Source organism: Schistocerca nitens, chromosome 1, assembly GCF_023898315.1.
Source record: "Schistocerca nitens isolate TAMUIC-IGC-003100 chromosome 1, iqSchNite1.1, whole genome shotgun sequence".
In the NCBI taxonomy this organism is placed as follows: Eukaryota; Metazoa; Arthropoda; class Insecta; order Orthoptera; family Acrididae; genus Schistocerca; species Schistocerca nitens.
In genome coordinates, this window is record NC_064614.1 from 835,734,235 (window position 1) to 835,758,323 (window position 24,089).

The 24,089-nt window shown below is 38.9% G+C and overlaps 1 protein-coding gene across 1 annotated transcript in view; it reads right to left on the reverse strand.

The window, feature by feature from the left end:
* LOC126263109 (serine/threonine-protein kinase VRK1) overlaps positions 1-24,089 on the reverse strand; it is a 236,124-nt gene that overhangs the window by 108,081 nt on the left and 103,954 nt on the right. Inside the window, exon 4 of the mRNA XM_049960119.1 lies at positions 12,951-13,020. Within this exon, the coding sequence (XP_049816076.1) occupies positions 12,951-13,020 (70 nt within the window). The remainder of the gene's footprint in view (positions 1-12,950; positions 13,021-24,089) is intronic.

Here is a 24,089-nt window from a genome sequence, read left to right on the forward strand (position 1 = left end):
GAACCATACTAAAATGTGCACATTTAAAGTGCATACTTAAAGTGCACATTCGAATGTCTAGATTCCCAATGAAGTAGACCTCGAACTGATATTAAGCTTTTCAGTGTGGTTTTCGGGATGTAAATTTTCTTGAAGCACCAGTACCGTATTATATCATGTTTGGTTCTTTATTATGGCATAATGCCATACATGCTGAAAGATGAAAACATGCACTTGAAATGCAGCGAACAGTTGAAACTAGCCAGTACTGTGGAATTAAACCTTTCGCTTCAAATACATTGACTGCCTCTTCGGAAATGGTTAATAAAAGTCAAATTTCTTAAGCAAACAGACAAAAATAGCTTCATTGTTCTGCAAGGCGATTAATGCTTGAGTGTCAGAAAGGTGGAAATAAAATAAAATCTGAAACCATATTTTAGCCTTCCGTAATTATGTCAATGTATTTTAATTCACTTGATAGCTTCCAGCCACATTTGACATAAGAGTAAACGAAGGGGAAACAGCAAAATCACTAAATGTAAAAACTGGTCACGTGGAGACTACCCAGTATAACTCAGACTGCTCTGCGCCTCTGCGTATCAGCCCCGGATCTATGATATTTGCTAACCGAGCAAACACTTGTTGTTGTTGTTGTGGTCTTCAGTCCTGAGACTGGTTTGACGCAGCTCTCCATGCTACTCTATCCCGTGCAAGCTGCTTCATCTCCCAGTACCTACTGCAACCGACATCCTTCTGAATCTGCTTCGTGTATTCATCTCTTGGTCTCCCTCTACGATTTTTACCCTCCATGCTGCCCTCCAATATTAAATTGGTGATCCCTTGATGCCTCAGAACATGTCCTACCAACCGATCCCTTCTTCTAGTCAAGCTGTGCCACAAACTTCTCTTCTCCCCAATCCTATTCAACACCTCCTCATTAGTTATGTGATCTACCCATCTAATCTTCAGCATTCTTCTGTAGCACCACATTTCGAAAGCTTCTATTCTCTTCTTGTCTAAACTATTTATCGTCCATGTTTCACTTCCATACATGGCTACACTCCATACAAATACTTTCAGAAACGACTTCCTGACACTTAAATCTATACTCGATGTTAACAAATTTCTCTTCTTCAGAAACGCTTTCCTTGCCATTGGCAGTCTACATTTTATATCCTCTCTACTTCGACCATCATCAGTTATTTTGCTCCCCAAATAGCAAAATTCCTTTACTACTTTAAGTGTCTCATTTCCTAATCTAATTCCCTCAGCATCACCCGACTTAAAATTCGACTACATTCCATTATCCTCGTTTTGCTTTTGTTCATGTTCATCTTATATCCTCCCTTCAAGACACAATCCATTCCGTTCAACTGCTCTTCCAAGTCCTTTGCTGTCTCTGACAGAATTACAATGTCATCGGCGAACCTCAAAGTTTTTATTTCTTCTCCATGGATTTTAATACCTACTCCGAATTTTTGTTTTGTTTCCTTCACTGCTTGCTCAATATACCGATTGAACAACATCGGAGAGAGGCTACAACCCTGTCTCACTCCCTTCCCAACCACTGCTTCCCTTTCATGCCCCTCAACTCTTGTAACTGCCATTTGGTTTCTATACAAATTGTAAATAGCCTTTCGCTCCCTGTATTTTACCCCTGCCACCTTCATAATTTGAAAGAGAGTATTCCAGTGAACATTGTCAAAAGCTTTCTCTAAGTCTACAAATCCTAGAAACGTAGGTTTGCCTTTCCTTAATCTAGCTTCTAAGATAAGTCGTAGGGTCAGTATTGCCTCACATGTTCTAATACTTCTATGGAATCCAAACTGATCTTCCCCTAGGTCGGCTTCTACTAGTTGAGCAAACACTAAAAAATAAAAATTAAAAAAAGAAATCGAATTTTCAAAAATTTGTTCATCTTGTAGCGCACATCTTTCTGAAAAGTCTGAAACAAAAAACATATGTATTTGAGGAAATATAAGACATGTTATTTGGTCTTAAGTGTGCCAAAATGCAGTGCCACGCCTCTTCATACAGCATTCCTCTACCCCAAGTCACTGTATTTCACTCTGTAGAATTGAAACGTGTATATTTTGTAGTGGATGCCATCAATTAACAGCGAATGGGATTATTGGTATTCGGGAGAACAAGAACTCTTCAGAAAATTTGCACTCTTTATTGCCTATTAGCTAATAACTTGCTGTTTTGTGTGACATAAAATTAAATACAGGATACATAAAACCAATAAAGACAAGAGACAAGCAAGAAATTACACATTTCTTCAATTCTTAGCTCCTAGCATTTTTTCTCTCTCTAATCTTGTTACAGCTTCACATGGCATGTTTTCCTTTCTGCGAAAGAATCTATTACCTCATCAAAGTTTGTCAAACGTTTTGCTACATGAAAAATCGAAATGTCGTTATCTAATACTGAAAAACCTGTTAAAACAAATAATATCCAAGATTGGTGTGGTTACTCGATCTGATTATGTCTATTTTGTCACTGTCTGCTAGATAAAACAAAATAGGCCTTTCTAATATTGCAGCAATTTTGCAACACACCAAATAAACAAGACTGTTTTGGCACAAATGGTCATTTTTATAACACGACAGAATATAATTCACGAAGTACCAATATCAAATGCCTATTAGGCTTACTACAAGCAAAAAGCTTTACGTTGGGAAATAGTTTCGCATTTCATTCATACGCACGAGTTTCTCAAGCATGGGACAAGTAGTGTTACGAAATTTTCAAATAAATTTGGAAATGTCTTATTCTTCCATAATTTGTGTGATGTCCCCATTTCTTCTCCTTCCTCGTTGTAACAAACAATCTTGACATCACCAATTCTGTAGTTATTCCTGCCATTGTCAAAACTTGTTCGCCGATTTACTTCACTAACCCTGCCAGAATCACAGGTTTAGTAATCCCGCGATTATTCTCCGGTTAGGCCTTGGTACATGTCCGTACAACATGTTTTCCGTGTTACTTCCAGAATAGAACTTAAGCGGCTGCTAGCTGGGGACTGTACAACTGATTTTTACTAGTGTCGAGATCTGGCCAAAACAATTTTTCTTGGATACACCAAGAAGATAATATGTAATATTTCTCACCTGTTATTCATGTTGGTCGTTTATTTCCAGTCTGGTAGTCTGAATCTATGGATTTCGCTAGCAATTAGAACAACGCTGATCATTCGCCAACCCAACCACATAAGCGTTCATTTGTTCGGCTTTACTCCGCCCAGATTGTATAGCCCTGTCCCGTTTTGTCTGCACAAAGTTTATTTCTAGATGCGACGAGGATTCTCCTGACAGACACATCACGTACACTACGCACACATTCAAAAATCAACTTCAGATTCATTCAGAAATGTACTTAAAATGTGTTCAGTAATGTTAAAAAACCAACAGGAATGCGCTTCAAAATCATATGAATAATCAATTTGTGAAACAAGTTTTTTTTCCTCCGGAATATGAATTTGGCGCCCCGTTTTCTTGTTGGAACTAGCTGCTTGCTGTGATTGCTTGCACAGCCAACAGCCACATTCCTATGTCCAGAAGCAGGAGAATCTACTACTCAAACACGAATCAACTGCGCATGCGCATGAGCCCGCTCGTACATGTTAAAATGAATCTGACTTCACGCTCAGTGGAGGCAATTTGTTGTTATGAAGCATTGCATAGTCTTCCTAAGGCCTTTGACACATTTTGCTGTTGGCAGACGCTTGCATCAGCACTATGTGTCGTTGTTGTATATGGCGCATTGCCTTTTCAATTTATTTTCGTTTTTTTTTCTCTAGTTTATGTTTTACTGTTGAAGTATTATTCTGCAGTAGTATCCTTTCTTAGGTAATATCCTGTTACAGTAGCGGCTCTTACCAATCAAAATTACAAAAATTTAACAGAAAACTAAAACAATGAAAAATTCCCGGGTTTTTCCTTGATCTCCCAGATCGTATACTCCTTGATAAAGTACTTCTGTGAGCAATGGCCTTAAGTGATGCTAAGTAGCGAACCTTCAAATCTCTTTTCAAAGGATGCTACAACAATAAACAGAATTTTGTAGAGCTTTACCCTACGAAGGTAAGGATGTAATAATTCTGAAAGTTAGTAAGAGACATGCAATGTTGGAATGCTCATTGCAATGCAAGACAGCGCCCTGTTCCGTTTCAGGAGAATAAATTTGCAATCTGTGTTGTACTACTAAATAAAAACTATTTGGGCCAGTAAATAATTTATTAAAACATGTCACAGTCCCAAAAGGGTTTTCCATATTCCTTTGTGGAATAAATGTGTACATTGCATTGTTTGGCTCCTGGTAAAAAAATAATGGTTATATTCTGGCGTAATGTTTAGTAATACCTAGTTCCTTATTCCAATAACTGAAAGTCAGTTTTATCATACATGCATGACCTGAGCAATTCAAAATAATATGACAGGAGGGTTATTCAAACACAAAAATATATGTACTGTTCATGCAGTTTATGGAGCCACCCAACAATGTAAAGCTAGAAAGCCCAAATACTAAGAGTCTGGGTATTTTGGAAGCTTGGAAAAGAAAGAGCACACAAAGCTATTATAGTATTGTGAAGCCATATAGCATGAATTCATAGCACACTGTGGTTCTCAACAATGAGTTCAGTTTTATGGCTTGTGTTGTACAGATTCTTTTAGTGTCGTGATTCACAAGCAACCCATGAGTGTGTTTTTTATGAGGCTTAAGGAACATGGTAGTAGAGGGGGAAGATGCTGCAGGCAACATATTGAACCCTCCCCCTGCTATAGAAGATGAGGGAAAGTGATGGAAATGACTTCCTGTAAAATATATCCTAAAGCAGTACATAAACCTGGGTCTTTGAAATTAGTGAAGAAAACTTGCATTTTGGATATACCGTAAATGGCTAGGTGAACAGCAGTCAAGGTATTACTATGGACACTGAAAAGACTCTTTGCTGTGTATGTTTATAAGGGTCATAGCATACAGGTATGTAATTTGAAGATTACTTTTGTAAAGCAAGAAAAGGTCACAGGTTACAAGTGAAATAAAAGTAATTTTTTTTTTTTTTTTCCTATAATGTATGAAAGGTTTACAAGGAGTTTGTTGAGTAGATCTGTTGCATCATAGGTAAAGGTAGGCAACAGATCTTCAGATACCGCCACTGTATACAAAATGTTTCTCTACAGCAGGAGTGCTCAACCTTTTTAGGCTTGATATCTACTACATACCATTTAGTCTATTTAGAAATCTACCGACTTAAAAATTTGTAAAGGTTTAATCACAAAACAACACTATAACCAAAATAAACCATTACACAAAATACATAAAAGGTAATTTTCTTTAAATCAAAAGTTGTAGGCCTACTACTCTACTGATACTGGACCAAACAAATCTGTGTAATGAGCAAGACTGTGTCGAATTGTTCATTAAAAACCTTGCAGTTTGCGAAATCTGTCTAAATTCCAATCAAATTGAGTGGTTTGACACCCTTCATGATTTCCTATTAGAAATTCATCTTACTTTGGATGAAATGTCAAGAATAAAATAAGCAATATTTGAAGGTATTTAGAAAGATTTTGAAGACTATTTCCCTGCTCTATCTAGTATAGTAATAACAACTGGATTGACAATTGCTTGGAAAAGACAATAATTTTGGAATCCACATGAAGTGTAAATGAAATGAGCAGGTACTAGAAACTTCCAGTGACTATGTCACAGAAAATACATCTTTGTCACTGACAAGTTTCTGGTTAAGCTTAAAGACAAGAGTTTCCAATGCTATCAAATAAAGTGGTACCAAGTTCATTAGCTGCCTCATCTACATATCTGGGTAAAAGGCTTTTCCTTCTTACACATGTACAAAAAATAAATCCAGAATCTAACTTCACCTTCTGTGGTTCCTTTCAACGTTATGTCACACATAAAGCAGGTGGATCCTCCTCAACAAATTTTGAGGAAGCATTGAGCCAGTTAATTTCATAATGAAAACTTTTAAATTAACAGAGAAGTGTAAACTACTTTAATATCGAATGCTAGACCTACCAACTGTGTCTAAAGATTTTACCTGCCCTTTTGATTCATTACAGGTGAAATGTGAAACATTATAAAACTGTTAGGGCTATTAAGCCATTTGCACTGAATTCAATTACTTCCACGTTATAGTGCATACCTTTATGTGTTACATCCATCATTTTACATCACGTGTTTTCTTCTTTGTGGAGGATCAAGAACACCCTGTTTCTAGCGTATCAAACCTTCATGATTCCCAAAGGAGTGCAGATGATTCAAAAAGCAATTCTGCACGTGTATGGCCAGCTCATTCCTGCCTTCCCATTGCTGTCTGTTTCCTTGCTGTGCTGAGCCCTGTTGACGCCTGGGCTTGGCGGCACCCACAGTACGGGCAACAGGACGGATCGGTCGGCCACGGGTAAATGTGGCGCAGTGTGCGTCTCTGGTTGTGACTACAGCCATTATGAAATACATGAAATGTATTGGCAGTTGCGAATACGAACAACCATCAGGGAAAAATAATAATGAAAATGTGTGTTGGACCAGGACTCTCACCCAGATTTTTCACTTTACGCAAGCTGTCACCTTAACCACTTTAGCTATCCATGCGTGACTCATGGCCAGGCCCGAAATGCCACATGTTATATTTTCTGTGTCACAACCTGTACTCATACACAGAGTACCTAATTTCTATACAGGGGAGGGCATTGTAATTGAAAGTCGCTACCTGGTGTTGGCGGATAAATACGATATTGCAGTGCCTGTGCTGCTAAGAATAATGCTGCAATGTTCCTTCAGATATTTGTGCATGCATCTGAAAGATCTGACTCATACCGCCGTGGCAATAGACCGGTCGACTGCGACCAATGGGTTGAGAACACTTGCTCCAGAGTGCATTTCATCTGACATACGTACATGTTGGTTCACAAAGAGTAAAAGGTCAATTTAATATTATCATAATTGCATATTGGGACTTGATTAGTCTATTAGAGGAGAACAGGGACATCTTACTTTTCGTTGGCGAGTGTCAGGGAAACATTAACGGTGTGTTACACATAAAGGAGTGTTTGTTGTAAAACTGCAAAACAAGTAGCAAAGTACTCTAAATATGACTCAGTATTAACAGCTGTAGGTACAAATTATCTTTAAAAAATACCAATGATATCAAGTAAATAGTAAACTCAGAATTGCCACAAGTTTCCCCAAATGAAATTCCCTGATATTTCCCATTCTGTATTTTTAAACATTTTATTAACTGTTTTTTATAGCTGCACTAAACTTTGTGCTATGTATTTAAAATTTTCTGACAACATCATTGTCTGAATTTACTCACGTACAACTCACCCAAATGACCACATGACGTGATCGCACAATGGCTAAAAATGCAACGGAATCCACAGCTTGATTCACTTCGAAAGATTCTTTCGTGGTTTTGAAAGGTACTTCTGTTTTAGGTGCTGCAGCTGTCTTGCGATTTTTTTTGTGCCACTATGGCTTGTGTGTCGACATAAGGTGCTAACAAAGTACTAAGACAAAATTTGCAAGATGCTATTGTGTCACTGACAAAAATTCTTTCTAATCAGTTTGAAAACTTACTATCACACAGCCATTCAGCACGACATTTCTGGGCACACTGTATCTTTGCTTTAGCCATGTTTAGCACTGAAATATATCCAGTGATGTAAAGAACACCACATTAACACCAGCACTGTAGGTATATTCAATGCATGCCGCTGCAGATTTATTCATACTAGAACATGTAACAATACAGGAACAAGAACAGAATACTGTGTATTATAAATGTTTAGGTGATAAATTCAAGAGCTAGTAGACATTAATAGATTACATAGTGCTATTTTCTGCAAGTTGAATGGATCAAGTGATTTTTAAAAGTAATTTTACCGTAAAACCACCCTAATATGTTTTAAGATCTGCCATAATTCCAACTAGATTTAGTGGGAAAACCACTAACCTGGTAGCACTGGCACAGTGACAACCATCAAACGCAAATCCAAACATAGTACAAAACTGAGCAATATGAGTATACATTCTAAAAAATGCACAGGAAAGAGGAAAAAGTACAGCCTATAGCATGTCACGCACGGCTTCCTGATTTCTACGAACTCTGAGGAGGACAGCAATTAAAAAGACTAATAAGCAAAGGACCTTCCACAATTGCCAAAAAACTGAAATGGGTTTTCAAAACAAGTGCCATATATTTGATGAACATTAGCTAAAAATCTGGAAAAATAATGGAATAATCTTGGAGCAGGAGAAAAAGCTGAAAATCAGGAGTCTGCTGCTTAAATCAGGAGAGTTGGAAGGTACGTGCTAGCATGGTAAGAACAGTGGTTTTCAATAGATAGGTATGTCTGCTTTCAGAATGCATGCTCATTGAAAAAGGAATTAATGAAATCAGCCCCTTCATCTAAAGAGGAGCACAAAGAACAGAAACATCTGGAAAGTAGGGTGACGAGGTGTACCTTGCCGATCTTCCCTCTTCACTGAAAAACCAGTGGAAAGCTTCAACAATGAATGCCAAAACTTGACATTAGAAAAGGATAGGTTACATCAAGCTATGCAAGAGTATGTCGAAAATGCCAAAGTCTGTCACTCACTTAAGTGTCACTCTATTATGCACAACTAAAAAGTCAGGGTAAAAAAAATAATGCAGCCATTGAAGATAAAATCCCATTAAGGTCAGTGAGATGATGTGCAGCCTTTAAGAGTCTATGCATCACTTAACAGTTGTAGCACTTCATTTACCAAGCACTGACAAAAATGTGAATGTCCGCTGTCTTTTGATCGATGTGACTGCCTCGGAGTGCTTAGCTCCTTCCACGTGGATGATTTTGGCCATCTCCCCCAAGGTTGCTGAGAGCAAAAGACTTGATTCATACTGTGCAATATGTCTGGAATTCTGATGTCTTGTGGACCTTGATGACCTCAAACCTCCAGTCGCTCAGCCATTCATCATTGAATTCCACCTTTCTTGGTTTCACCATGATGTACCACTAGAGCACTGCAGGAGTTGCCACATGACTGAGGATGCAAAGTTGTTTGTTGCCAACACTCCTGCAACAATCAAAGGCTGGTGCACCTCTGAAGGTGAGATGTCGCAAAAAAAAAACAATTTTCCTGATGAGTCATGGATGTTTCCGCCGGATTCTTTGATGCCTTCAACTCCTGCCCCTGTGATTGTGGAGGCCCGACATTGAGACTGTACCTGAAGAATGCGAGAATGAAACATTCTCAGCATCCCTCATGACTCAAACAGTCAGAGTTATTGAAACGAGGTTTCGGCAAATGACAGCATGGAAATATCTGAGTATTTTTCTACATAAGCATGTGGAATTTTTTTATCTACCGCATTATATGAGTAAACGTAGACTTATGTAATGGAATGACGCAATTTTTTAAAGTCTTCGATAGCTGCTGAAATGAGACTTAGTGTGGCTTTGCACCAAGATAAGTTAAGAAATTACACATTTGTTTTTATACCGAAAATGTGATTTTTCATAAGCTTCTGACCAGGATTCTATCAACTGCAAGTGCATTAGGATGTTAGCGAAGTGACACTGTGCAGACTCCACTTTATTTTGCCAAAGGAAATAAATTTTAACAAGGAAAGAAGAGAAATTTAGCTGTTATTTGAAATTTGCCATTTCTGAGTGGGTGGTTTTCACGAAACAGCAAGTTTTAGTTGCTACAAACATAATGAAGGGGCTGGACCACTGATGATATTGAAAAACATACAATTGTACCATGAAATACCTTATTTCTTAGAATTGACACCTGAACATTACACAAAAGAGGTTGTAAAACGTAAGGTGTACAAAGGAATGGTTGAAAAAAAATTCTAGACTGTATTCCAACTGTGCACCACAGTGTTATTAGTGTTAGTTATTATAAAGCAGCTATGGACAATATTGTCCACACCTGGTTTATTATAACTAAAGGTATTTTAAATCCATCTTTGCAGCTACAGTGCACAAAACAATAGAGCCAAACAAGGAAATACATATTAAGAAAAAAAAAAAAAAGGGCATGTGGCGTTTCCTGATGTGAGCAAAAATTACTAAGACCAATATCTTTTGTAACTACCTGTTTTTAGGTGGAAAAAGCAAGACAAATGGTATGTGTGTTTCATTAAGAACACTGATGTTATTTTATTTCAATAAAACAAAATACATTTATTGATAAAAACACACATTTCCTTGGAGTCATAAGACAGATTTAAAATACGTTCACTGATTTCAGAAATAACCTCAGAAAAAAGCAGGCCTCTTGAAAGAAGTGTGTAAGGTAGGAATAAGTTGTGTAAACCAACTCTATAGGTGACCACCAATAAATTGTTGGGTCTACTATGTTTGCCATTGTTGGTTATTACGTACTGTGTTATGTCTAATATTTTATACGTATTGTGTGATTTTTCTTTCGAGAAATATGTAAGCACATAGCGTACAAATCACCAGCGACTGCTGAAATTTTCTTCTTCTTATCGCCCATACTTTTTAAACTATTAAACTCCACACTGTGCAATGTACTAGCTGTCAGAAGGCCTTAATTCCTGAAATTTATTGCCCATGGCCTGTGGCCTGCCAAGGAGCACCACAGTCCTGGGTCCACGGATAAACCACAAAAATCTGCCGCACTATGTCACACACAAACAGACATGGCTGCGAGCAGATCAGTGAGACTAGATCCGATGTAAAGGCCCTGTAAATTAGTGGGAAATGATGGGCTTCAGATGGCAGGCCCGATCTGCTAGACACACCCACAGAAATGGCTGTGGTTTTGGCCTGTCTTTGAAATCCACTTGTGTGACCAGCTATTCACAACTCATAGACATCATGTTGATGAAATGAGACAGGGGTGATCAATCCATGCAACAGATAACTTGTGCGAATACTCTGAGAATCAATAACAATGAGGATAGGTAACAGCTCTCCATAAAGATGATCGCTGAGCCACAGACAGGCACACAGAAAAGACAATCACACTCTCACAACTAAATTGTCAGCCACAGCCTGTCAGAAAACGAGAGCACACACGCATTTACACAATCACTCATGCACGCATGTCCGACGTTTGCGTCTACGGTCTATGAGAATCAGATCCACACAAACCACTCTTCACACCTCCCTGCCTCTCATTAGCACTTGCTAGACTACAGGCAAGAAATGGTGGCAGCACCGACTGCCTATCTCAGTAAACAAACCATTTCATCTACTGAGACAAAAATGAAATTTTTCCAGTGTTCTTTTCACATTTCCCTCACATGTTTGAAATTTCCTGATATTCCCTGATTTCCAGAACTTGTGGCAACCCTGAAGCTACTAACTGCGGATAAACATCAGATCTATGCTACACTGGAGAAGGCAGCAGTTTTTTTTTTCCAAAATGCTTTCTTTCTGATTTAGTTTAATAATTTTAAATAGCATAAGTATGCATAGTATTAAGCAGTATAATGATAGTTTATGGTTAATATTGTACACAAATTAAGTTTATACGATTTCCAAGTGTAAATTATCATATGTAGTTGATTTTTCAGGCCAAAATATCTTTTCTTATACCATCCATTACGAATCATTCATTTATTTCTCAGACATGTATCTAGTAATAACTCACCTTCCTCATTTCTGTGATCTTCTCCATGGCTTACTATGAATGCTTCATATCCTCTTTCATCATTCCAAACACTAGCATTAAAGTCTCCTACATAATCACAATCTTGTTAGATGTAACAGCACCTTCCAGAATACTGATAACATCACTTATGATGTGGAATATATTTTATGAGGGGGTTTAGAGTAGCAGGATGTGCCTAGGGATATGGAAAGCACCTACGGCACACTTGCACAAGTTCAAACAAAATAAATAGATAAAATATGGGGTTTAGATAGATAATTATTTTGATTTTAATATTAGTTAACTGCTTTTAAGTACACGAGGACTTTAAAAAGTAAATTACACACATTGTTTCACGTTAATACCATAACATAATGTGAGTGATGCATTGTCAGAGGAGGGCATATGTTCTGGGTTTCCTGCAGACATAGTCTTGTAAGTATAGTTAACAGGTGCATCACAATATGTGAGTAAAATGGTGTGACAACTGGACATGTACTCTGAAACTGAAGTAAACAGGACAGTGTGGTTATTGTGGGTGAAACATCCAAGTTGCAAACAGATTCCCTATGAAATTCTAGCAGTATATGGATCAAATGCTATGTCGTGTCCAGCTGCAGTGAAATGACCAAGACTTCACAGATGTAAATGATGCCGATCAGGTGAGAAAGGCCATCAACACTGACCACTGACAATGTCCAGAGAATCGAGGCACTAATTCCCAGCAATCACAGATCTTCCAATGATGAGGACCTTCATACAGCACTTCCTGAATGTATCCGTAACCAAGCAGCAGATTTCTATTGTTGAGGAACTGAATGATTGGTAGAACATTCCAATCGTCGTTTACAGAGACTTGGTGACTTGAAAAATAGTGTTGTGTATCAGAGTCACTTAGAAGCATACTGTAGCATTCAATCAAAGTTATTTGGCATGCCATAATAATTTGTAACTTGTTTTTTGAAGTCTCCTTCAATTAAACATACCATTACGATCCATACCTCAGGGATGAGCATGGTCAAACTACTTGCATTCGTGTTAATAAGGTAAGTTAAAAATTTATGCAGCAGCTATTTTCTCGGGAATGATTCAACTGCATGAAATTTCAAATAAAAATAAACAAGAAAAACTGATCCATTGATCATAATAGTGCAACTATTTACTTAGACAAACAGATTGATTGATCACAAAATTAATCACAAGTATTTAAAAAACAGCTGATAAACTGTGTTAAAAAGGTAAATACCAATAGCAGTTAACAGGCACAAATTGTTGAGAGATCCCACAACAAAATGAAACACTGTTTACCTGTGCTGAATAATTCAACTTACTGTCTTTGGGCTTAGCCACTTTCATGTAGAAATGCATTTCAACAAACAAGGGACCATTTTCATGTGGTTCCTGCAAAAGAAATTACAAAGATACAGTTTTACAGAAGTCTTTAATAGTAATAGTAGGAAAAGTGTAATCTTAATGTAATCTCTTCTTGTGACAGTGAAAATTATATCAACAGATTCATAGTTATGTTTTACAAAAACAATTTTTTTCCAAGGCAGAAAAATTAAGGATCAGTTACTGTGTTTGTGGAATATGGGAATAATGACAGAACTGATAACACTAGGAAATTAATACCATGTCTTGAGGTCTGCTGGATTACTTAATTTGTTGTTTTTTTTTGTACTGAAAACGGGACTGTATTGGCAAATCTTCGCAATGATCCCTCATAACAATCCAAAGCAACAAATTTTCTACTGGAGATGATGCAGCCTATTCCACCTAAAAGATAAACCACGAGAAAATACAAGAATCATTTCTTTTTTGTAAACTAGAGGATGCCTCATGAAAGACACCCGGGAGATGTCCACAGGTCGCGTGGCATGGCCACCAGCAGCTGCTGCCACAGCCACAGCCACAACCACAACCACAACCACCACCACAACCACCACCACAACCACCACCACCACCCCGCCTGACTTTCAGACACTAAGCTGCTGGTAGTTGGCTGCGCACACACTTCCCCTGAGTGAAGAATAAACAATGTTGTCATTTGATTAACCTAAGCTTATATTTATTTACAAGAGGTGCTGAAAATGATGTATATCTATGGTAAGAACAGCCTGACATCTCCTAAACACATTAGCAAACACTCTAAGAATTCTGGCTGTTGAAAGCTTGGAAATGACTAGTCGTACCCCATCTTCCAACTCTTTGAGCGTGTGGAGACTGGTTGCATACACCTTGTCTTTTAACATTCCCCAAAGATAAAAATAACATGGATTTAGATTTGGAGAATGAGGAGGCCAGTCAACTATCCTATCATCAAACAGACTTTGTACTGCTGTCATGGAAGCACTGGCAGTGCATGGTCTTGCATTCTCCTGCATGAAATAACCATACATCTTTTTGTTAGGAGTTGGTTCTTGGGATGGTGGGGGTGGGGGAGAAAAAAGCTTGCCATATATTGTTCACATACCTGTCAGAACAGATTGCTTCGTGTAAAAATATTGGTCCAATAATTCGTCTTGCACTAATTGCACACCACACTCCTGTTTTCACATGATGCAGAGGTTGTTGATGTAATTCATCAGAATTTTTGGAGCTCCAACATCGATTGATCTGAGAATTTATGTACCCTTACCTGAACACCCCCCCCCCCCCCCCCAAAAAAAAAAGCTGGATTTGTTTGTAAGTAATGCCTTCAAAGGAGTAGTAATTGTGGATTGAAGGCACTACCTACAAACAAATTCGGGGTACGGCTATGGGCACCCGCACCATGCTACAGGAATCCTTCCTAAACACCCAGAATCTTAAACCCCTCACCTGGTTCAGGTTTGTTGATAACATCTTTGTGATTTGGATCGAGGGTGAGGACATCCCATCCACATTTCTGTAGAACCTCAACAACTTCTCCCCGATTTCCTTCATCTGGTCCTACTCAACCAAACAAGCCACCTTCCTAGATGTTGACCTCCACCTCAAAGATGGCTACATAGGTATCTCCGTCCATATCAAACCTACAAACCACCAGCAATACCTACTTTGACAGCTGCCACCCCATTCCATACCATACCATACAGACTAGCCACACATCATCATTGCATCTGCGTTGACGAGCGGCCCCTCTCGAAATATACCGAGAGTCTCACTGAAGCCTTCACAAACTGTAATTATCCTCCCAACCTTGTATAAAAACAAATTTCCCCTGCCTTGTCTTTCCAATCTCCCACCACCACATCAGAAAGTCCCACCGTCCAGCCACAGAGCAGCATTCCCCTTGTAACTCAGTACTACCCAGGACTGGAGCAACTGAATTACATTCTCTGCCAGGGGTTTGACTACCTCTCATCATGCCCTGAAATGAGAAATGTCCTGCCCACTATCCTTCCCACCCCTCCCACAGTGGTATTCCACCATCCACCAAACCTACACAATATACTCAGCCATCCCTACACAACCCCTCTTCCCAGCCCTTTTACCTCATGGCTCCTACCTCTGTAATATACCTAGATTCAAGATCCATCCTATACAACCTTCCGCCACCACCTACTCCAGTCCAGTCACAAACATCACCTATCTCATCAGAGGCAGGGCTACCTCTGAAACCATTCATGTGTTCTAAAAGCTAAGGTGCAACCACTATGCTGCAGTCTGTGTGGGCACGACAACCAAAAGTGGTCTGTCCACGTGAATGGCCCCCGACAAACTGGCCAAGAAACAAGTGGACCACCCTGTTGCAGAGCACACTGCCCAACACGATGTCCTTCATTTCAATGATTCCTTCACTGTCTGTGCCGTCTGGATCCTTCCCTAACAACACCAGCTCTTCTGAAATGCACATGTGGGAGCTCTCACTCCAATAAATCCTGTTTCCATAACCCTCCTGACCTCAACCTTTGTTAGTCATTGTCCTCTCTCATACGGCCCTTTCTCTGTTCCCATTCCAGCAAAACACAGCCCTCACTCCTCCATCGCATCCAGTCTTTTTACTTCTCTCCTCTTCCACTATCCCCTCCCCTCCCCCTCCCCGTCTAACCTCCTGACTGCACATAGCTGCCCTGCCCTCTTTCCACATCATCCCTGCGTGCTCCCCAACAGAACGTCACTGTCCGCTGCCCTACCATACTATCCCTCCCCCTCCCTCTCCCCATCATAGCTGCCTTCTTACCCCCACCCAGTCACTACTCCCATCATGCACTGGTGCTGCTGCTCACAGTGTGGCCTCCGTTGCCTGAAACTGCAGGTGTGTGTGTGTGTGTGTGTGTGTGTGTGTGTGTGAGTTGCATTTGAGTGAGTGAGTGAGTGTGTGTGTGTGTGTGTGTGTGTGTGTGTCATCTAATGTTGATGATGGCCTTACTGACCAAGAGCTATATTTGTGACAGTCTTTTTGTTGTGCCTATCTGCAACTCAGCATCTCCACTATATGGCGAGCAGAAACTTTCCCTTTCACAATATTACTAATTAAAATATCCAAACATTCATTATTAGCCCCACGATTGATTTGTTTTAGATTTTAAATTGACATGTTACATTAATTTTAATTAATTAATTTACTTTTTCAGTTTACCATTTCAAATATGTGTATTTTGTTAACTGAAAATAATAACTAACTCATTATCATGATACAAAATGATTATAGTAATGATAATCTGTAAATAAGTGCTTAAAACATGACATTTTCTTATGTCCTGCACATAAAATAAACAAAATTTCATCTCATAATATACACGACAGAGAACACAATATAAAACAAAATTCAGCAGTATTTCAAATTGTGACGAGTGACCCTCTAAATACTATAATTTGTATGAGGCATATTTCAGTACATTGGTAAGCCTTGGCGATAAGAATTGATTATGTGCTAGTCACTGCAGCTTGTGATTAAACTGTTTCTCAACTGGAGATTGACACCATCACAACTCAACAGAACTAGATTCTAAAAATCTCTCAAAGTTGTTTCAACATCAAAATTGTTACATTCCACCCTGGGTTTTCCATTGCTTGATATTTTAATTAGGTATTTGAAAATGCTCTGACAGGACATTGTGTACAGCTTACTTTCTGAAACCAGCTTTATTACAAGTGGATGTATGTAGCTTTCTAGCTTCTTTAATTTATGTTTTAACAAAAGTTTTCATTTTTCAAACTTACTTAAGGGTGAGGGGGTATTTCACAAAATTTCAAAATTATTACAAAATTTGATTATACAATTTTCAGGAACGTTAATTACAAATCAACTTTTATATGAGAAGCATTTTTTATATACCTAGGTTTTAAAGATATTCCTTCCAAATCTAATATGACAAATTATCTTTCAAACAACACACACACACACACACACACACACACACACACACACACACACAGTTTTATCAAGATCATTTACCAACACTTAGAAATGTTCTCTTCTAAGACAATAGCTGTGTCCATGGTCAGTAGTGTACAGATAGGCAATATGTGTCTGTGATGAAGCCTCTTATTGGCTAAAGCATGACTGACAAAACACACACAAAACCATCTCACAAGTTTCACTATATGGATTCAGCATATGGGGGGTTGGAAAGACTGCCACACCCACTGTATTCAGCAGCCCTCACACAATGATTATCACATGTCTGGACAACTTAAAGGGGCTATGGGAGGAAAGAAATTTTATTCCAATGAAGAGGTGCAACATAGGGTGTGCAAATGGCACTGCATGTGAACAAAGTAACCCCCGCAAGTGGAATCCATGCGCATCCTATGTGCTGGAGGACGTGTGTTGAAAGAAAGGGAGACTGTGTCAAGAAACGGCAGACTTGTGTCGCACTTTTGTTAGATACAAATTTAAAAATATACTTCATGTTTTCATTTGATACCAGTCTCACAGCTATAGCAGATGTATGTAGAATGTTTGATGGAGCCACCCGCGTGCTGTCTGTGAGTTTGCACATATTATTATTATTATTATTATTATTATTTCAGCTGCACACTGAGCTTCACGTTCTCGCAATGATCTTTGAAAGTAAGTGTGTGGTCAAGCTTTACTTGGAGGTATGTAGGAGTGTCCCAGCATTGTACTTGCTTTTCCCACCAAGTTATTAACAGTTTCTCCCTAGTTTGTCTATTTCTCTCTCTCTCTCTCTCTCTCTCTCTCTCTCTCTCTCTCACACACACACACACACACACACACACACACGTACGTACGTTTTGAATGGGTTAGACTTTAGGTGCTTATTGTGATAGTATTCTCCCAGATCTTCAATGGATGTAGTCAGTTTCATTTCTACCTCCTCAAGAGTTCTTCCTTGGGATGCAACTGCTGTGTCATTAGCATAAATGAAAGCTGTTATGTCTGTTCTGACAGGTTGGCACCGGAGCAGAAATTTTACAGCAGCGACGACAGCATGGTGCCTTGAGGAAGACCATCCTTCTTGATTCTCCATTGGTTCTCCCCCCAAATTGAAGTATAAAACCCACTCTCACAGATAAAATGTAAAACTAAAGCTGCTGTGGAGGCATTGTCGCCCAACACCGAAGGTAGGGTGAATTAACTGGCAATTTGGGAATCGTTCTTGGGAGAAGCTAATAGTCGAATGCATCATAAATTATTGAAGCTACTTTTCCCTGGCTGAGAAAGCTGGACATGACAAGTGATCTTCAAGAAGTGCATGAGCTGTGTCATGACAGCTGAACATTCCATAGGCCACCATTCAAAAAAAGCTGCGAACAACTGTCCTACAATCACTAGTGCAGTTCCATGCTGTTATGGATGCAAGTGGTCTCCACAATGAGCAATTTTTGTAACCCGGAATGTAAAAATGGTATGTAATTAACAAATGCTACCCTCTCATGTGGAAATTAAAATGTGTATCTCTCAATGGTCTATTCTGTTCCCCATGCACTTACAAATGCTTTTTGTGCCCCCCCTCAAGTTGTGCAAGTTTAATTACAATCATCCCAAATGTAGTTCTACTGCCCCTAGGGATATGTTTCCATGATATAGTTTTCACTAGTCGACAAACTGATCATATTTACCTGGGACAGGTTCTACATCTTTCATTTCCCTACACAGGTCGTTTACAAAAATAGTCCACCATGCTCTCAAAATTAAATCATCTTTTGAATGGAACTCTCTTTGCTACCACAGCTGCTTTCAGGTGATAACACATGTAACAAGGAAATTAAATCATCTTTTGAATGGAACTCTCTTTGCTACCACAGCTGCTTTCAGGTGATAACACATGTAACAAGGAAATTTGCAGGAGCCAAAGTTGAAACCATCATCTGAAAGTGGCAGATTGGTGTATTAAGATTTGGATAAAGAAACGAGAGCTGCGAAATTTTCCATAAATAACAAGCTTATTTTAAGACCCTCTACAGTCAGCACAGTGCCACTGCCTCGCAATGTTGGAGAGAGGAATACTCTATACACTAATTTACGTGCTTTACATTTTTTTAAGATTTCATGTAATAGAATTTTACCAAATAAGTTACAAAAATACTATTTTATTGAAGAGGATTGTTTCAGAAAAGTGAAGCACTGTCATGAAATGGCTGTATAACGTTGACCCTCCAGCAGCAGAATTCCTAAAAATACACTGACAACGATATTCTTATGCAAGAACACTTCTTGTATTGCTACTTCCACCATGGTTAAGTCAGGTTATCAAGCAGTGAACAGCACCTCCTAGACTTGCATTGGTAGCAATGTATAAAGCCTTTTCTAATAGTCATTCCAGGTTCTTTCTCACATTATAAATGAGACTAATGGTATTATTTGAGCATACCACCCTTACTTGCTTTCAGAACTGCTATTAAAATTGCTTCCCTCTATGAAATGGAGGACTGATGATCAATCCTATTTCAACTGAACGCTGGAAGGGAATTTCTTTTGATTTAGAGTTCATATGTAGAGGCACGCCATACTCAAAGATATCTAGTCTAGGCTAAGCACTGAACAGAGACAGATTTGAGTTCCCACACTGTGAATGGAAGGGTTTATGTTCGTTATTTGAGGAAAAACGAAACAACTAATTGCCTGACACAAACCACAAACTACACAGGGACTTTGATCAGCTTAAAATTCTAATGACAGTCAGCCACTTTATAGGGCACACTCTCTGGTGCTGAAATGAAGGTGGTTTATTAATACACCCATTAGGGGTTATACTTCCCTTCTGCTAGTTATCTCCCCCGCCCTGAACCACATACTTAACAAATATTTTTCATACAAATTATTCACGATAAGAGATTAATCACAACAGTTACGAAATTCATGTACTTATCGCTTCTTAGCTTTCCTGGCCTTTAGCCCTGCATGTGATTTTCTGCATGTGAACTGAGTCAATTTTTTGCACCAGCTTTCAGCTGTTCCTTGGTGCATACTGACAGTCACTGCATTATCAAAGAAGTCTGTCCTCTTAAATGACCAAAAGTTTTTCAGTTAACACACATCACAGCATCAATTTTTATGCTAGATTAATCTAGATAAATAAGTAGTCACCATACCAAGTTGTTTAAAATTCTTATTGAGCCGTTTTCTGAAGGGCTGGAGACTATATAGATGAGGGATGGATGGACAGCAACACTGTGGGGGCTTAAATATATTTTCTGAATACACTTGAAACTAAGAAAGAAAGAGTGTCATTATCCTTAGAGGTCCGGGGTTTGACTATCAGGATGCTTATGAGGTGGTAAACATAAAGCAACAGGGCTTGAAAAATACCTGTTTATAAGGTGAAGGATGCTGAGGACACACACAGGAGTGCTAATTTTTAAAATCGCAGCTACTGGCTTCCAGGTACAGAGCAAGGTGCGAGAGGTACGGAACATGCGATAGATTTCTCTGTTAGCCAAATACGTCACATATAGATGCAGGGAACAAACAGAAGGGGTGCAGCTGCAGCGGAAGGGGTGCAGCTGCAGCGGAAGGGGTGCAGCTGCAGCGGAAGGGGTGCAGCTGCAGCGGAAGGGGTGCAGCTGCAGCGGAAGGGGTGCAGCTGCAGCGGAAGGGGTGCAGCTGCAGCGGAAGGGGTGCAGCTGCAGCGGAAGGGGTGCAGCTGCAGCGGAAGGGGTGCAGCTGCAGCGGAAGGGGTGAGAACGTCAACTTAAAAGTCTTGGATATTTAATATCACATGATCAAGTAAAGCTACATTTATTGCAAAGCTACCAAACTGAGTGTGCCATTGAGACTAGTCCATCATCACTTAAAAACTACTTCATATATCAAAAACTATACAAGTTACAGCGATATTAAAACATGTCATTTAAACCAATGAAATGAATGAATGAAAATAGTCCGTGTTGTCCTATAGAGGGCAAAGACCTCTTACAAGTAGTGGTAGCTGCTTTTAAAGACTCACATGGCGAGCTAGTCCGCGTAAGAGGGTACTGCACTTAATGCATACTGCATATTGAATTACACTCTATCACTTAGTTGTAGTTCTAGTACTTTTCACTCCTTTTTGTTTCTGGCTACACTGGTCCACTGTCTTCCTGCTTGTTTTCTGAGTAAGTCCACCCATCTGCATCTTGGTCTTCCTGGGAGTCTCTTGCCGATGTAGGGGTCCCATGTGGTAGCTCCTCCAGTCCATGTGTTGTCTTGCAGCCTCGCCACGTGGCCGCCCAATTTCCATTTGGTCTTCATAGCCTGTTGTGCTTTGTCTATTGTTAGTGACATCTTGTGTATCAAGGTGTTGGATATTCTGTCTTTCAGAGAGATGTTAAGGATCTTCCTCTGCATTTTCCTTTGGCATACCTGTAGAGTGTTTCTCTCTTTGGCTTTGAGAACCCAAGTCTGACATCCATACAATAACACTGGAAAACGCAGCTTTCAAGTGCCTCCATTTTGAGGCTCCTATTCAGGGTTCTTTCTAGCCATATAAACTTTAAGGCCCAAAAGGCTTTCCAAGCTAGGGAAACTCTTTGTTTTATTTCTTTTTCCATTTTGTTGTTAAAGGAAATTATTTGACCTAGGTATATGTATTGTGATGCATGCATTAGTTCCATTCCTTCAAGATATATTGGGGCTTCTAATCCACTTGTCATTACTTGCATTTTAGATTTGTTCATTGTGAGTCCTGCCATCTTGCTATGTGTGTAAAGCTCCTGGAGCATTGATTGCAGTTCCCTTGCAGTTTTGGGGAATAGGAATATGTCGTCAGCAAACCTCAAATTTGTTAGTCCCTTGCCGTTGAGACATATTCCGTCTTCCTTATTCCATTTTAGTTTCTTGAATATATCCTCCAGTAGGCAGGTAAATAGTTTTGGGGAGATGGGATCCTCTTGTCTAACTCCTCTTTCCATGCGAAAAGGTTGGCCTGTTTTTTCGGTTTTAACTCAAACGAAGCTGTTGTTTTGAATGTTTCTTAGTAATTGCATGTATTTTGCTCCTACTCCTTGATTTCTTAATGCTTGAAGTATGTTTGGGTGTTCGATGATATCAAATGCTTTGCTGTAATCAACAAAAGCAAGGTATATTTTGAGGTGGCAATCTTCCAATTTTTCTACTTTCTGATTAATGGTTTGAATATGATCCACTGTGCTAAATCCTTTGCGGAATACTACTTGTTCTAAGTGTTGGTTCTCGTCTAGTGTGTTTGTTAATTGCCTTATTAGATTTTCATGAACAGTTTATATGGGTTAGACATCAGGCTTATGGGTCTATAATTGTTCATGTCATCTTTCGTATCTTTTTTGTGCAACAGTACAATCGTACTCGTTTCCCACTGGTCAGGAATGTCTTTGGTTTGTATGATTTTGTTGAACATTTCTGCAATTACTGGTGTTAGGAGATATTGGGCTTCTTTTAAGAGCTCATTGTATATGTTGTCATCTCCAGTTGACTTTCCATTTTTCAATTCAGTGATGGTTGTTCTAACCTCACTGTGTATTATACCAGGTATGATTTCAGTGGTGTTTGGGTCTGACAGGGCCACAGTCTGTGCCTTTGTTTGGTAGAGAATTTATATATATTGCTTTGTAGAATTCCATTGCTGATTTGATTATATCCTCTCTTGTGTTTAGATGTTCTTCCGCCTGATTCTTCGTTCCTAGTATCCATTGTTTCCCGCCCTGGGCACTTATCCTTGCTTTTCTAATATGTTTGTTTCTAGTATTTGTCTCATCGTTGCTGATCGGTGTTCACGGATATCTTTCCGTATTTCCCTTTCCGTTATTTTGTCTAGATTTGAGTGTTCTTCTTTATTCCTGTCTGAAATATCTCTAATTTTTAACATTATCAACCAGTGGTCGATTAGCTGTATGGTACTCTGATTTAATTTGCTTCGACTTTTCTTCATTTGCTCGTCTTTGCTTGTGTCTTTGTGAGCTTGGTATATGCATTTTTTTAGTGCATTATACATTTCTTGAGTGCTCTGTTTGTATTAACAAATTAACTGCATAGCATCTGAGGTGTTAAGAACTCACAAAAGGTGACAAATGAAATATGCATGTTTATATCAGCAACACTATATAAGGGAGATGTGCCCATGGTGCTGGGTCTTCTGTTCTACAGTCCTGGTCACAGTCTGTCAGCAGTGAGTTTGGGACAGGCAGCACTGGAGGGAGAGGTTTTGTGCAGCAAATCAGCCATGCTGAATGTGAAGCAACCTGTTTAACAGAACTAATAGTGCTAATGAGAAACTATGCACTGTTTTGTTATTGTTTTACAATGATTACACAATTAAAAGCTTTAATTTCCAATTTTTATAAAATTAAAGCACTTTTGAACTTTGAAAATTAAAGCATTTGTGTGATTTTTGCCTGGTATGGGAGTTCGCTTTGTTCGGATCTGCTGTTCTGCTAGCTTCACTGCACTCAAATGAATGTTGTCAATGAAATGTTCTTGTCCACACAGTTTTTAATTTATTCCTTTTATTGCGAGGCCACCATTCACTAGCGAATTCACTTTTACTGAATAAAGTAAACATTATTCAATTTCAATTATAAATACTTGCAGTCTTTGATTACTTACCTTTCCTATTTTATTAGTTTTTTTTGCCAATGTTGCTGTATTTTGAAATTCTCATCAACTGCTTGGAAAGTCAATCAGATCTAACAATTCTACAGCCAAGTTGACCAAAGGGTGATAAATGGAATAATGTGTAACCACCTCTTAAAAATGTCATCGACCCAAAATTCTACTAGATTGCCCATTTACCCAACCCTCTGATATTCCGACTGCAATTTTAACAATAATTTTATCAGTCAAAAAGAAGCAGGCTGCTCTCATGTCGTAGAACACAGTAAACAGGTTTTGGTTTGCTAGGATCTATTCACACGTTTTTGATCTAATGGCAATGATTCCAGTCTCTTGTTCTTCACTTTATCTATACTAGGAGTTCTCACTCCTCTCTGGTGAGTGGGTTAAAATATATAGCTGGGAATACACAGTCTACTTTCATTTCTAGATTGGCAATTGGTAACTGAATGAACAGTTTGGTTATCTGGGCTCAGTTTTCTATTCAGATGACCGTAACAATCACCTGAAA